The sequence below is a fragment of the Erythrolamprus reginae genome, chromosome 2, assembly GCF_031021105.1.
Source record: "Erythrolamprus reginae isolate rEryReg1 chromosome 2, rEryReg1.hap1, whole genome shotgun sequence".
Classification (NCBI taxonomy): Eukaryota; Metazoa; Chordata; class Lepidosauria; order Squamata; family Dipsadidae; genus Erythrolamprus; species Erythrolamprus reginae.
In genome coordinates this window covers 276,411,822-276,428,204 of record NC_091951.1, presented here as the reverse complement: position 1 = coordinate 276,428,204, position 16,383 = coordinate 276,411,822, and the positions used below count along the sequence as shown (strand labels likewise).

Below are 16,383 nucleotides of genomic sequence, written 5' to 3'. Positions count from 1 at the left end.
TTCCTCTAACAGGGCTTCAAAAAAACCTAGATGGTAATCTTCCCTCTATTCCCATAGGGGGTCGTCTAGCTCATTTCGCCTCTAATTGGCGTCTCACCTCCAAGGACCCCTGGGTCATTGACACTGTTCAAACAGGCCTTCTTTTAGAATTTATTTCTCCTCCCCCTAAACGTTTTATTTCCTGCCCTTCTCCCAGGTCCTCCTCAGATTGTAACCGTATGGAGGAGGCCATTTCTCATCTATTGTCCATCAGAGCCATTCAACCGGTCCCTTCCGGTCAGAAGGGCCTAGGTTTTTACTCCATCCTATTTATGGTTCCAAAGTCCTCCGGAGGTTGGAGAGCTATTTTGGATTTAAAGAAACTAAACCTATTCATCAAATATAGGAAGTTTAAGATGCACTCCTTATCTTCTATTTTGGCCGCCATTCACACGGGAGATTTCATGGTCTCCTTAGACCTCACTGAGGCCTACCTTCACATTCCTATAGCCAAATGCCACAGAAAATTTTTACGTTTTTCCTTTCAAGGCAGGCATTTCCAGTATAGGGCGATGCCATTTGGCCTTTCCTCGGCCCCTCGGGTCTTTACAAAGCTCTTGGGGTCTCTGGCGGCCTATATCCGGGCGTTTTCCCATCCACATTTTATGTTATCTTGATGATATTTTGGTTCATGGGAACTCCCTAGAGAAAGTGAAAACTGACCTTTCTGTCACCATGTCAGTCCTTCAGGACCATGGATTTTCCATCAACTTTGATAAAAGTCACCTCCAACCTTCCACATCCATTTCTCACCTGGGATCCATTATTGATTCAGAATCCTCCCAGGTTTTTCTCTCTCCCGAGAGAAAACTCAGTATAGTGGAGTTAATTTCTAACATTTTATCTAATTCTTCAGTATCCATAGTAACTCTCTCTTCCCTTTTGGGGAAGATGGTGTCATGCATAGGCATCATTCCCTGGGCTCGCCTTCATGCTAGGGAACTCCAGTGGCTCCTGTTACCTTTTCAGAGATCGGGGCACAGCAACTCAAATCGGCGCATTGTCATCCCACTAAGTGTTCGCAGATCCTTCAAGTGGTGGAAGTCTCCGGCCATGGACAGAGGATCCCCGTTCAGGTGCCCGGATCAATTTGTCATCACCACAGATGCCAGTCTATCGGGATGGGGCGCCCACGCCCAGGGGATGATAGCCCAGGGCACGTGGTCCCCAGAGGAAGCTTCCAGGCCAATCAATTGGCTAGAGTTAAGAGCCGTTTCCCTGGCTCTGAAGCATTTCTCTCCTCGCATTCCCAACCGGCACGTTCTCATTCTCACCGACAACATTGCCACAAAAAGCCACATCTGCAGACAGGGGGGCACGAGATCCAAGGCTCTCATGAGGGAGGCCCTCAAGTTGGGCCTCTGGGCGGAAAAACATCTCCAGTCGCTCCTAGCCGATCACATCTCGGGGAGCCTCAACGTCCAGGCGGATTGGCTATCCCGAGCAACGATAGACCCAGGAGAGTGGAACCTCCACCAAGACCTGTTCCATCAAATCAGCCTCAGATTCGGCCTACCAATCCTGGATCTCTTCGCGACCAATGCGAACGCCCAACTCCCTCGCTTCTTTTCCAGATTTCCATCCCCGGGAGCGGAAGCAATCAATGCCCTCCGGAGTCCATGGCCTCCAGGCCTACTCTACGCATTTCCTCCAATTCCAATCCTCCCGGACGTGATTCACAAGGTCCTCACCGAGAGGGCCCGAGTAATCTTAATCGCCCCTCATTGGCCCCGCCGGCCCTGGTTCGCGGATCTCCAACAGCTGTCCGTCCAGGACCCTTGGCGACTCCCCGTTTCGGGGGATATGCTGCGGCAGGGGGCCTCTTTCCATCCAGACCCGGAGTGGTTCCACCTCACCGCCTGGCTGTTATCAGGAGAGACTTAGAACTGCGTGGTCATGACCCCGACTCAGTGGAGGTCATTTTAAAGGCCAGAAGGGGTTCGACCAATCGAATATACGACCACACGTGGTCCAAGTTTCACCAGTGGTGTCTACAGGAAGGTCTTTCCCCTCTGTGCATCCCCATACACAGAATTATTTCCTTCCTTATGCAAGGCTTCCATAAAGGACTTTCCACCAGTACCCTCCGGCGTCATCTGGCTGCCATTTCATCTGTCCTAGGGGGCCCCCACAGACAGCCTCTCCGAGCCTTCCCTGAAGTTCAGGAATTCCTCAAGGGCATAGCCAACCTCAGACCTTCCAAGGTCCACAGGTATCCATCCTGGGATTTGCCACGGGTTCTCCATTCCCTCACGCAGGCACCATACGAACCCCTAAAATCGGCGTCCCTCAGGTACTTATCCTTTAAGGTAGCATTCCTGGTGGCTATTACCTCTGCCCGACGCATTTCAGAGCTGGCTGCCCTCTCAATCAGACAGGACCTTTGTCAATTCCATCAGGACAAGGTAGTCTTGCGACTGGACCCCACCTTCTTACCCAAGGTTAGTTCCATGTTCCACAGATCTCAGGATATTGTCCTACCTTCCTTCTGCCTCCAACGAGACCATCCCTTGGCGATTAGATGGCACACCCTGGATCTCACCAGAGCGCTGAGAATCTATATCCAACGCACAGGACCCTTTCGGAGGTCAGAAGCACTTTTTATAGCCTATCATCCCAGAGTCATGGGGGCCAAAGTGTCTTCAACAGTAATAGGCCGTTGGATCAGAGGGACTATATCTAAGGCCTATGAGTCGGCCTCCCTCTCAGTTCCAAGGAACATCACAGCGCATTCCACCAGGAGCGCAGCCACCTCGGCCGCTTGGGCGACTCAAGCCCCGTTGGAGGAGGTCTGCAAAGCAGCCACTTGGGCCTCGCCAAATTCCTTCATCAGGCACTACAAGATTGATTCTTACGCTTCAGCGGACGCTGCCTTCGGCAGAAGGGTACTCCAATCCGTTATCTCACACGATAGCAATCTAATCCCACCCTAGGGACCATCTATTGGGTATGTCCCATGTGACTGCTGGACCCGCTCCTTCAGTACGGAGAATAGGCGTTGATTGCTTACCTGAACGCCTCTTCTCGTACGGTGAGCGGGTACAGCAGTCACTTCCCGCCCTTGTATGTGTCTTCTTTACCTTTCTATATCCTTCTTCCTCTAACAATGAGAGTTGAACACTGCAGAGCTTCACAACTGAGCCTAGTCTATGGATTCGCGAATTCTGGGGAAGGGGCGGATCCGGCAAGCTTTTTTAATACTAGGCTCAGTTCCACCGGATTGGACATGAGCAACCCATGTGACTGCTGTACCCGCTCACCGTACGAGAAGAGGCGTTCAGGTAAGCAATCAACGCCTAATTTCAGAAGAATGGAGGAATGTAAATGTTGCCTCTGTATTCAAAGAGAGTGGGGGGGGGGACATTGCAGGAAATTACAGACTTATCAGTTTGACAGTAGCATGGGACAAGGTCCTTCAGCAAATTATTAAGCATCAAGTGTATGAGCATTTAGATAGGAATGCAAAGTTAATAAGACCAAACATAGGTTTGATACTAGGAGGTCCTGGCAAAATACCTTTTTTTCTCAATAGAATTACTAGATCAGGGGCATGCCATGAATATAGTATTCCTTGACCTCAGCAAAGTCTTATGATATTTTCAGCAACAAAATGGTAAAATAAGGGCTAGATCAGCGATAGCGAACCTTTTTTTCCCTCGGATGCCGAAAGCATGTGTGCTATCGGGCAGCCGTGAGTGCCCACACTCATAATTCGGTGCCTGGGGAAGGCGAAAATGGCAAATATGTCCTCCCCCATCCCCCTGGAGACTCTCCGGAAGCCGAAAATGCCCTCCCAGAGCCTCTTGAGCAAGCTGAAAATCAGCTGGCTGGCACACACATTAGAGCTGAGCTAGAGTAACGGCTCATGTGCCAGCAGATACGGCTCCGCGTGCCATCTGTGGCACCCGTGCCATAGGTTTGCCATCACTGAGCTAGATGATCATAATTCCTACATGGATTTATTATTAACTAATAATTAAAAAAACCCGGTTCTTGTTATTGCCTTTACTTCAACTTTGATTGGATGATTGAGACAAGTACCATATGCATTGACACATAATTTTGTTTAAAAAAATGTTGTTATGGTTGATCACATAGCCAAATGTTTGGATTGTTTTTGGAATTTTTTATCTACCTATCAACTCCACAAGGATGTGGGATAGACAGATGTTCTTTGTTGGTATTGAAGTGTTGTCTCAGGATATATACTGTTCCTAGCAAGGCAATTGACTGTTGGTGATTTTGTCAATGCTGGTGGTGTTCAAGTGGTGTTTAGATGTTTTCAGATTGTTCCCAAAGGGCCTATTACTATTGGTAGTACCTTTGCTTTGTTTTCCACAATAGTTCTACTTCTAAAACTATTGTAGATAAACTTCATCAGTGGACCCAAGTAGAATGAAGTTTAAGAGGAAAAATGAAAGGCACAAGTATAGGAGAGAAGAGAACTGTAGTACATATGAAAAACATCTAGATCAGTGGTTCCAAACATGGGGCCCATGCCCCATAGGGGGGGGGGGGATTTGATTTTTAATGGGGGAAATTGGAACCTTGTTTAAACCAGGTTAATGGCATTTTAGGCTTCCTCCATATGAGCATTTCACTTTTTGAATAAGAAGAATTATGTCTCCGGTTTGGGGGGGGGGGGAGGCCTCAGGATTTTAGAGAGGCTTAGGTGGGCCATGGCCAAAAAAGGCTTGGGAACCACTGATCTAGATATTCTTATAGAAGAAAAGTTGAATATAGGCCCATAGTATCATGTGGCTGTTAAAACAGCCAGTGCTATTTTGGGATGTACTAACAGGAACATAGAATCAGGAAGTAATTGTTCCATTTACACTGCCTTGGTCAAAACCCTCTTGGAATAATGTATCCGGCTTTGGGCATTGCAGTCTGAAAGAACAGTCAACAAATTGAACTGAGTTGGTAAGGGAATTGGAAAAGAACTCCTATAAGGAACAATTTAATTAAGTTTAGCTAGCAGGGAAAAAAAGAGGGGATGGTGGGGGGAGGGAGGGAGGGAAAGAGAGAGAGGAATTATAGTAGCCTTCAGATATATAAAGGATTGTCACAAAGAGAGGATAATGTTTTTTGTTATCCGTGGGACCAGGATCAATGTAATACATTACAACTACTGGGAAGTAGAAGTTAGACATTAGAAAGAAGGCAAGGCAAGTAGTGGCCTTCTAAGAGAGGCTGGGTAGCCATTTCCCTGAAGTAATTTGGCAGATGCTGGGTTGAGCTGGAGGTTGACTAGCATTTTTTAATTCAACTTTAATTAGTCTGAATAGATCCAATGAAGTTGGTGAAATACAGTGATCACGCAAAACCATTAAGCCTGAATTCAGTGTATGACCATTGCAAAGCAAAAATCAATTCAGTAAAGTCCACAAATTGCATCCGGCACATAGAAAGCATAAAGGTTCAACAGTTTTTCTGTTCTTATATATGTAGTAGGCCACTTTGAGTTTTCATGCCTTTTAATGAATTTGAAGAAGAAAGTTAATCAACAACTCCCTTATCTTACTGACACTTCATCTTTAGATAGATGGTACAAAGTTTGCCGCAATTCATTGTTGATGAACTTTAGACCAGAGACATTATTAAAGAAAACCTACCACAGTTTCCCTTTACTGCATCTTAAAACAAATAGTCAGGTTATATTGGGTCAACTATTTATTTATGTTATTAATCACATTTATATACCACCCATCTCATTGTCTCTGAGCAGTTTACAAATATTTACAATAGCAATTTAATGTTAAAATATGCTGGAATTCCAAAGTATATAAGTATATAACAGTATCCCAAAGTTATCATTTTGCAGGATATACTGTATGCGCATAGCCAGCATTGTGATTTCTGTTGGTATAGAATTTTAATGCATAATATGTGTGTGTGTGTTGAGGATTTGAATTACTTTTAGAATATGGAACAAAGAAAACAGTATATGGGAAATAATTATACAATCCTTCCCTTCTGAAATTGAACAAAATGATTACAGATTGTGCCAGCTTAGTATTACAGTATTCACTAATGTTTAAAATAAACTATGAATGTCAAAATTGGATTTTCAAAATTTTCTCTTCATGTTTAACAAATACATTTAAAGTCTTACAGTGCAATCTCACATTTGTCAGTGGAAAAAGTAAATTTGATTAAATTGAGGGGTATACTCTTTTAAGTTCACTTTTTGGAGTAGTTATTCTCCGTACTGAAGGAGCGGGTCCAGCAGTCACATGGGTTGCTCATGTCCAATCCGGTGGAACTGAGCCTAGTGTTAAAAAAGCTTGCCGGATCCGCCCCTTCCCCTGAATTCGCTCAGTTCGCATATCCTGCGGTTGTATTGTGATAGCTCGTTCAACATTCTAACACCTTCCCTTCGATCTTTTCCTTCAAAAGTAGTAAGAATTGTTTATCCTTATTTATTTACTTGCACTAATAGCGCCAGCCGTTTGTGGCTCGGCTTTTTTCCTTGGGAGAAGTTGCGGTTTCGTTTTCCCCCGGCTGTTTTGCCGTTTACGATCCCCGCTGCCGCTTGTGGATTCCTTTAATCCTTTGGCCTGGAGGTCTTGGTGCAAGTATTGATTCATTGATTCATTATTGTATTATTGTTAAAGGGCTTAAGAAATACCTCCTGCGGAGTGAGACGCTTGTTTCTAGTCTCCTGGACTTAGTCGATCGCTTCCCCTTTAAGATTTCTATTACGGAGCGATTTTTCGGCGCGAAGGCCTTCGCGCCCTTTTTAAATTTAGGCCTCTCGTGTTGGCCTCCTGCCAGCCGCGTAGGCCTCAGTCCACCGCGTGGATCCCGGAGTGGGCTTTGGGACGCTCAGGCTTAATTCTCCACCGGCTAAGCCTCCAACCAGAGTGCCTTGGTTTACTTTAATTAAAGTTTAGGGAGGCTGGCCACGCTGTATTTGGGGACACGAACTCTGGGTTTGCCCAGATTGCCCTCAAGTCTCAGCAGCTCCGAGGCCTCGGAGCAGGATCCATTCCTCTTGGGAAGGCTTTGAAATTCTTCTCCCTAATTATTCAGTTATTTGGCTCAGCCTGGTCTTCTGTTAATTGTCAGACTATGGCTACTTTTCCCAAGAGAGGCACAACTAAAGGTCCCAGAGAGGCCAGGCCTACAGGCGATGAGATTACCAGTATCCCCCAGGCCTCGACCTCCTCTTCTTCAGGGGCCCGCCCCTCGACCAAGGTCACCAGGGCTGAGAAGAGAAGGGACCTAGCCCTACAAAGAATCCATGACAAATCAGCAAAGCGTTTGAAAGTACAGGCCCAAGTACTCAGTAGTCAAGACCCCCCAGAGGCTTCTAGTCTGCCTCCTTCTGGGGTCCCTGTGTTATCTCTGGATGAGCCAAACCTAGACAGACCCCAACCTAACCTATGGGGAATAGGTCCAGAGGAACCAGATATTATTGAAGATTCCCCCCAGCCAGGACCCTCCCAGGCCTTCAGGGATTCTTCTGCCATTCCTGCTGATATTTCTAGTTTACCTCCTGAATTCCAATCTATTTTTTCTGTGTTGTCCAAGGCCATTGATGCTAAATTCTCTACCATCAATGAGCTTCCCTTACCTCCTCCACCTCCTCGTCCCTCCCGCCCCTTGGGTTCTTCCCCAGCGGTTAGAGCTCCTATTCAGGATGATTCAGATTCCTCTCAGGACGAATATGAGGATATGGAGGAGGATGAGGATCCCTTTCAAGGCCTCTCAGATGATGAGGAATCCCAAATAAAGGTTCCTTCTCCAATTACTATTTTTCCTTCTCAATTGTTCAAATCTCTCCTCCTCAAAGCTAGAATTTCTACGGGATTGGCGGCCCAGGAGAAACAGGCCTCCACATCCACTGATCCCCCGGAGGAGAATTTACCTTACTTCACAGAGGAACAGGAGGATAACGAGGTAATTCCTATGCCTAAATTGTTTAAAGATGCCTTACTTAAGCAGTGGGATTTCCCAGCCTCTGGGCTTAATCCCTCAACCAAGGACAGAAAATTGTACAAACTTTCCTCTTCCTATGAGGAGCTCCTATCCTTTCCTAAACCGGATGAACCTGTCAAGATCCTTCACTCGGCGGCTGCTGTGCCAGGCGAAGCAGAGGAAGTCCTCCGCCCAGAGGACAAGCGGATTGAACAAATGCTCAAAAGAGGATTCACCGCAGATTCCTGGGCCATTAAAAGTTCTGCAGCGGCTTCCTTTTTCTCCAGAGCCATGCTTCTGTGGCTTCGCCAACTTCAACAGCATATTCCTCCCGATGACTTGAGAGGTCAACAAGACTTCAACAAGGTCTTTGCAGCTGCCCAGTACGTGGCTGATGCCACTTTACAATCTACTAGATTTTCTGCTAAGTCTATTGCAGCTTCTACAACGGCAAGAAGACTCCTATGGATTCGCCCTTGGCAAGCGGGAGTACGCCAGAAGTGGCAGTTATCCCTGGGACCGTTAAAGCGCGACCTTCTTTTCGGTGATCTTCTGGATCCACTCCTCACGGAAACCACGGACAAGAAGAAAGTTTTGGGTCCAACCACCAAAAAGGCTACCAAAACGCAGTCCTTTCGTCGCCCTGGGCGTCAGCAAGATCAAGCGGCTTCCTATCAGAGATCTCCAGGTCAGTATTCACCCCGCTTTCGTTCCCAAGGTAGGAACTCCAGGGGCAGAGGTTTTCGCTTCCAGGGGAGCGTCCTCTAACAGGGCTTCAAAGAAACCTAGATGGTAATTTTTCCTCAATTCCCATAGGTGGTCGTCTAGCCCATTTCGCCTCTAATTGGCGTCTCACCTCCAAGGACCCCTGGGTCATTGACACTGTTCAAACAGGCCTTCTTTTAGAATTTATTTCTCCCCCCCCCGAAACGTTTTATTTCCTGCCCTTCTCCCAGGTCCTCCTCAGATTGTAACCGTATGGAGGAGGCCATTTCCCACTTATTGTCCATCAGAGCCATTCAACCGGTTCCCTCCGGTCAGAAGGGTCTAGGTTTTTATTCCATCCTATTTATGGTTCCAAAATCCTCTGGAGGTTGGAGAGCTATTTTGGATTTAAAGAAGCTGAACCTGTTCATCAAATATAGGAAGTTTAAGATGCACTCCTTATCATCTATTTTGGCCGCCATCCACACGGGAGATTTCATGGTCTCTTTAGACCTCACTGAGGCCTACCTCCACATTCCTATAGCCAAATGCCACAGAAAATTTTTACGTTTCTCCTTTCAAGGCAGGCATTTCCAGTATAGGGCGATGCCATTTGGCCTTTCCTCGGCCCCTCGGGTCTTTACAAAGCTCTTGGGGTCCCTGGCGGCCTATATCCGGGCGTCTCCCATTCACATTTTATGTTATCTTGATGATATTTTGATTCATGGGAACTCCCTAGAGAAAGTGAAAACAGACCTTTCTATCACCATGTCAGTCCTTCAGGACCATGGATTTTCCATCAACTTTGATAAAAGTCATCTCCAACCTTCCACATCCATCTTACACCTGGGATCCATTATTAATTCAGAATCCTCCCAGGTTTTTCTCTCTCCCGAGAGAAAATTCAGTATAGGGGAGTTAATTTCTTGCATTTTATCTAAACCTTCAGTATCCATAGTAACCCTGTCTTCCCTTTTGGGGAAGATGGTGTCATGCATAGGCATCATTCCCTGGGCTCGCCTTCATGCTAGGGAACTTCAGTGGCTCCTATTACCCTTTCAGAGATCGGGGCACAGCAACTCAAATCGTCGCATTGTCATCCCACCAATTGTTCGCAGATCCTTCAAGTGGTGGAAGTCTCCGGCCATGGACAAAGGATCCCCGTTCAGGTGCCCGGATCAATTTGTCATCACCACAGATGCCAGTCTATCGGGATGGGGCGCCCACGCCCAGGGGATGATAGCCCAGGGCACGTGGTCCCCGGAGGAAGCTTCCAAGCCAATCAATTGGCTAGAGTTAAGAGCCGTTTCCCTGGCTCTGAAGCATTTCTCTCCTCGCATTCCCAACCGGCACGTTCTCATTCTCACCGACAACATTGCCACAAAAAGCCATATCTGCAGACAGGGGGGCACGAGATCCAAGGCCCTCATGAGGGAGGCCCTCAAGTTAGGCCTTTGGGCGGAAAAACATCTTCGGTCGCTCCTAGCCGACCACATCTCGGGGAGCCTCAACGTCCAGGCGGATTGGCTATCTCGAGCAACGATAGACCCAGGAGAGTGGAACCTCCATCAAGACCTGTTCCATCAAATCAGCCTCAGATTCGGCCTACCAATTCTGGATCTCTTCGCGACCAATGCGAACGCCCAACTCCCTCGCTTCTTTTCCAGATTTCCATCCCCGGGAGCGGAAGCAATCAATGCCCTCCGGAGCCCATGGCCTCCAGGCCTACTTTACGCATTCCCTCCAATTCCAATTCTCCCGGACGTGATTCACAAGGTCCTCACCGAGAGGGCCCGAGTAATCTTAATCGCCCCTCATTGGCCCCGCCGGCCCTGGTTCGCGGATCTCCAACAGTTGTCCGTCCAGGACCCTTGGCGACTCCCCGTTTCGGGGGATATGCTGTGGCAGGGGGCCTCATTCCATCCAGACCCGGAGTGGTTCCATCTCACCGCCTGGCTGTTATCAGGAGAGACTTAGAACTGCGTGGTCACGACCCCGATACAGTGGAGGTCATTTTAAAGGCCAGAAGGGGTTCGACCAATCGAATCTACGACCACACGTGGTCCAAGTTTCACCAGTGGTGTCTACAGGAAGGCATCTCTCCCCTGTGCATTCCCATACACAGGATCATTTCCTTCCTTATGCAAGGTTTCCATAAAGGACTTTCCACCAGCACCCTCCGGCGTCATCTGGCAGCCATTTCATCTGTCCTAGGGGGCCCCCGCAGACAGCCTCTCCGATCCTTCCCAGAAGTTCAGGAATTCCTCAAGGGCATAGCCAACCTCAGACCTTCCAAGGTCCACAGGTATCCATCCTGGGATTTGCCACGGGTTCTCCATTCCCTCACGCAGGCACCATACAAACCCCTAAAATCGGCGTCCCTCAGGTACCTATCCTTTAAGGTAGCATTCCTGGTGGCTATTACCTCTGCCCGACGCATTTCGGAGATGGCTGCCCTCTCAATCAGGCAGGACCCTTGTCAATTTCATCAGGACAAGGTAGTCTTGCGACTGGACCCCACCTTCTTACCCAAGGTCAGTTCCATGTTCCACAGAACTCAGGATATTGTCCTACCTTCCTTCTGCCTCCAACGAGACCATCCCTTGGCAATTAGATGGCACACCCTGGATCTCATTAGAGCGCTGAGAATCTATATCCAACGCACAGGACCCTTTCGGAGGTCAGAAGCACTTTTTATAGCCTATCACCCCAGAGTCATGGGTGCCAAAGTGTCTTCAACAGTAATAGGCCGTTGGATCAGAGGGACTATATCTAAGGCCTATGAGTCGGCCTCCCTCTCAGTTCCAAGGAACATCACAGCGCATTCCACCAGGAGCGCAGCCACCTCGGCCGCTTGGGCGACTCAAGCCCCGTTGGAGGAGGTCTGCAAAGCAGCCACTTGGGCCTCGCCAAATTCCTTCATCAGGCACTACAAGATTGATTCTTACGCTTCAGCGGACGCTGCCTTCGGCAGAAGGGTACTCCAATCCGTTATCTCACACGATAGCAATCTAATCCCACCCTAGGGACCATCTATTGGGTATGTCCCATGTGACTGCTGGACCCGCTCCTTCAGTACGGAGAATAGGCGTTGATTGCTTACCTGAACGCCTCTTCTCGTACGGTGAGCGGGTACAGCAGTCACTTCCCGCCCTTGTATGTGTCTTCTTTATCTTCCTATAACCTTTCTTCCTCTAACAATAAGAGTTGAACACTACAGAGCTTCACAGCTGAGCCCAGTCTATGGATTCGCGAATTCTGGGGAAGGGGCGGATCCGGCAAGCTTTTTTAACACTAGGCTCAGTTCCACCGGATTGGACATGAGCAACCCATGTGACTGCTGTACCCGCTCACCGTACGAGAAGAGGCGTTCAGGTAAGCAATCAACGCCTATTTTACACCATCACAACAAAGTTTCTGTCTTTTATGTTGTATTCCTTTGTAAATCATAAATGTATTTGAAATTAAATAAAATTCAAATACAATCCAGCTTTCTTCTTTCCGTTCAAGCATCCTACACTGTAAGGGAAAAGGCTGGTTGTAGTCTATCAACAGCTAGCATTGCCTACTACAAGCGATATAAATGGCCCATCTTGGCTGAATTGCAAACAAGGTGGCTAATAATTTCTTACTAGACAGTTTAGGAGATCTTGAAAAATAACATTAAGTATCATGTTCTATAGCCGTGATGGTGAATCTATGACATGGGTGCCACAAGTGGCATGCGGAGCCATATCTGCCGACATGCAAGCCACTGCCCTAGTGTAGCTCCAGCTGATTTTTGGCTTGTGCTGAGGCTCTGGGAAGGGTTTTTGGCCTCCGGAGGACCTCCAGGGAGAGGAAGAAAGCCTTTGGTGCTTGGGGAGGGTGAAAAACAGGCCTACTGCACACACTGGAAGTCAGGAAATGGGAGCAGGGTGTGTTCTGCACAGGGGCAGGGCAGTAGGAGGGTCATGCACACATACGTGGGGTGTAGGGGCATTGATAGATGTGGGCCCGCATACATATGCGATAGTGCATGGGCGCACACTTTCGGCACCCGAGGGAAAAAAGGTTCGCCATCATTGTTCTATAGTATCAGTGGCCAGGTATGTGGAACTTCAAGGACTAGAGTACCATATCGTATCAAAACAATTGCTACCAATCTGCTTTCCATTGAGGATCTGTATACTGCAAGAGTCAAAAAGACACCTCACATTATGGACACAAACTGCTTCAACTCCTACCCTCAAAACAATGCTATAGAGTACTGCACACCAGAACAACTAGGCACAAGAATAGGTTTTTTCCCGATCGCATCATAAATAATTTACTCAACACTCACTCAAGCTATTTACTAAGTCTACACTATTATTAATCTTCTCATCGTTCCTATCACCCATCTCCTACCACTTATGACTGTAACTTGTTGCTTGTATCTTTACAATTTATATTAATATTGTTTCCTGATTGCTTATTTGTACCCTATGACAATCATTGAGTGTTGTACCTCATGATTCTTTGCAAATATATCTTTTCTTTTATGTACACTGAGAGCATGTGCACTAAGGCAAATTCTTTGTGTGTCCAATTACACTTGGCCAATAAAATTCTATTCTATTCTATTCTATTCTATTCTAATGTTGACGGTACAGAAACTGTAAAACAGTTAAAAGTCACTCATTTCTTTATGTAGAGATAAATTTATTTTTCCTGCTATTTGCCTGGTCATAATTTAGATGTTCTCGTTTTTCTAATTTTCATCCTGGATATAAAAAAAATTAGTTTAATGGTTGACAGGCTGATATATAGAACTGTTTTCCTTGGGAACATTTACTTTAAACATTTAGAGTGTAATCAGGAGATGAATATGAGCTTCATTTTTTTACTGCATGTACTTGTGACACAAAAATAGAAGCATTGCCTGTCTACTGTTATGTCACATAGAGTGTTTGCTATATTTTGTATGTTTGTAAAACATTTTCTTGTAGAAAGGAACATGGTTTACTTGGGTCCCTTATAGGAAAGGGCAAGGGCACATAAATACTTCCAAATGCAAATTAACAAAAATGTTAAAACTCATTCTAAAGTGTAAACATAGTTGGGGAATTTTGAGCAAAATGCTTTTAAAATTGATTGAGGGGATCTAAAACTACTTTGTGATGATATGGATATTTTTCTGTATTTCATTATCACATAAGGTTCTAGTGGTACCGTGATAAAGTAGCTAATTACTTTATTATTAGTGACAGAATATTCTCACTTTGAAAATGAGAGTTACACTGTATATAAAATGTTTAATTGTTAGGTGCAAATTACTTCTTCTTCGTATGACAACAAGGCAGAGATTAAGTAACGCTTATAGTGATAAAAGGTTTTAGGTTTGATTTAATTCATTAACCTAGTATTGTGAAATTGAATAAGTTAATTGTTAGGGTTTATATTCTCTTATTAGCTTAATTCTTAAAATAGGCAAGTAAAGCTGTAGAGCTGATGCTTTTTCTACAACCATTGTAATCTAATGATGCATCTCTTTTCAAATGTTTTTCAGGTACAGGAGAAAGTGGCAAAAGCACATTTATCAAACAAATGAGAATCATTCACGGTTCAGGATATTCTGATGAAGACAAAAGAGGGTTCACAAAGCTCGTGTATCAAAATATATTTACAGCAATACAGTCTATGATCAGAGCTATGGATACACTCAGAATCCCATATAATTATGAGCATAATAAGGTAGGCTATCTATTTTAAATATATCGGATTTTTTTCCTAATTATTGTATTAGATGGCTTTGAATGTATTAATTCACAGTTCTGGAAAACAAAAGGACTCTATTATCTAGTGTAGAAAGTAATAGAAAGGTACATGCAGTAACATTTATGGCATATTGATAAAAGTTACTAAGTTGCTATTAAGTACTACTCTGTTTGATGTTTTATCTTCCTTAGTTTTTCTGTAATAATAATACTAATAGATGTGTCTGCATAGAATTGTGGACTATTAAATGGGAAGTCACATGACTATTCGCTCTTCCTTTCACAGAGAAAATCATCCTTATCTCTCTCTCCTTATCTAACCCTAACATGCTTGCTAGCTTTGTATGTGAAGAGATCTTTTTCTGTAGAGTCATATTGAATCATATGATCTCCTATTTGTATGCAAAATTGCTATACTGTAGTACCCAAATATTTTTACAACCTAGGTGAAAAATTAGGAGATCTGTATAAACTAGATGTATAAAGCAGGGCAGGATTTCATAGATAAAGTACAGTGTCTGGAAGAAAATCTTAATTTTTAAGTATTTATTGTCATTATCTCCAGCAAGTAGAAGAAAGCTGAATGAGTCTTTTGCTGTCTTCTTCTCCAGAATGGCTTCTGCAGGTCATAAGAATAGTTCCCCCAAATGAGACTGTCTACTGTTTACTTAATATAAAAAGATACAAGAAGTGGTGCCAGTTTCACAGTTTATGGTATCATAGTATGCCAAAGATTGAGGAAATTAGAAACAACCAATCTGTGCTTGAAAGAACACAGCCTAAAAAAATAACTTAACAAATATAAGCTGCATGGAAGCACATCAAGAATTTTGCCCTTAGGCAGCATGAAATCTGCTCATTGATGATACAAGGTCATGGATTATATTAAGAATATTGTCTTGATTCTGCCTTATCTCTCCTAAACTTTTGCTTGAGAAAATTGTGTCTATTTTTAATTTTGTTTTCCTGACCTTGTAATTATCTTCAAAAGAAATAACAATACTGGGCATTTCCTGTTAGTTGTTCAGCAACTTTCAAAATACTAAGGACAACTAGTCGTCAACTTACAACAATTCATTTAGTGAGCATTCAAAGTTACAATGGCACTGAAAAAAAGTGTCTTATGACTGTTTTTCACACTTACAACCATTGCAGCAGTCCCGTGATCATATGATCAAAATTCAGACCCTTGGCAAACCATTTATGTTGATTGCAGTGTCCCAGGGTCAGGTAATCCACCTTCTGTAACCTTCTGACAATCAAAGTCAATGAGGAAGCCAGATTCACTGAACATCCAGGTTACTAATTTAACAATTGCAGTGATTCACTTAACAACTGTGTCACGAAAAGTCATAAAATGGAACAACATTAATTTAACAACTGTCTTGCTTAGCAATGGAAATTTTAGGCTCAATTGTAGTCATAGGTTGAGGAATAGCTGTAAATTGACTCTGAAGGAAGTAGAGGAATGCTAACTTTGAAAAATATTAGAGCAGCGGTGTCAAACTTGTGGCCCACAGGCCAATTGCATCATGTGCTGACCATGCCCACGCTCACTTTAGTGAAGGGGGTGAAACTTGCAATACATCATGTGACGATGTAAGTTTGATACCCCTGGCTTAGATAAAGGAAAAGTTGATCCCCTCTTGCCATGAGTCTAATTAAAGCTTATCGCTTGTCAACTATTGAAGTTAATAAATGATAAAAGTGGGACACCTTTCCATTGTGATTAAATATAATTCTGATTTGCTGGAGGATTGCTTCTCTTGCAAATGGAATGGGGTTGGAGAACAGAAAGTAGCAATGGTCAAAAAGAAATCAGAAATGGCACATTGTCCACTTCAACTCCTTTTGTCAGAATATTACTGCTAAGCCCCCCTGCAACCTCTTGGCCTTTTTCAGACTTCTGGCACCAGCTATTTGCAGGGTGATACAGTTAAGAGGAAGAAAAGAACGAAAAGAGTATCTCTAAAAGGGA

General features: G+C 44.8%; 1 protein-coding gene across 1 annotated transcript in view; it reads left to right on the top strand.

Moving 5' to 3' along the window:
• The window catches only part of LOC139162398 (guanine nucleotide-binding protein G(q) subunit alpha), a 156,155-nt gene that overhangs the window by 47,965 nt on the left and 91,807 nt on the right, over nucleotides 1-16,383 (top strand). Inside the window, exon 2 of the mRNA XM_070742710.1 lies at nucleotides 14,198-14,382. Coding sequence (XP_070598811.1) covers nucleotides 14,198-14,382 — 185 coding nt within the window. The remainder of the gene's footprint in view (nucleotides 1-14,197; nucleotides 14,383-16,383) is intronic.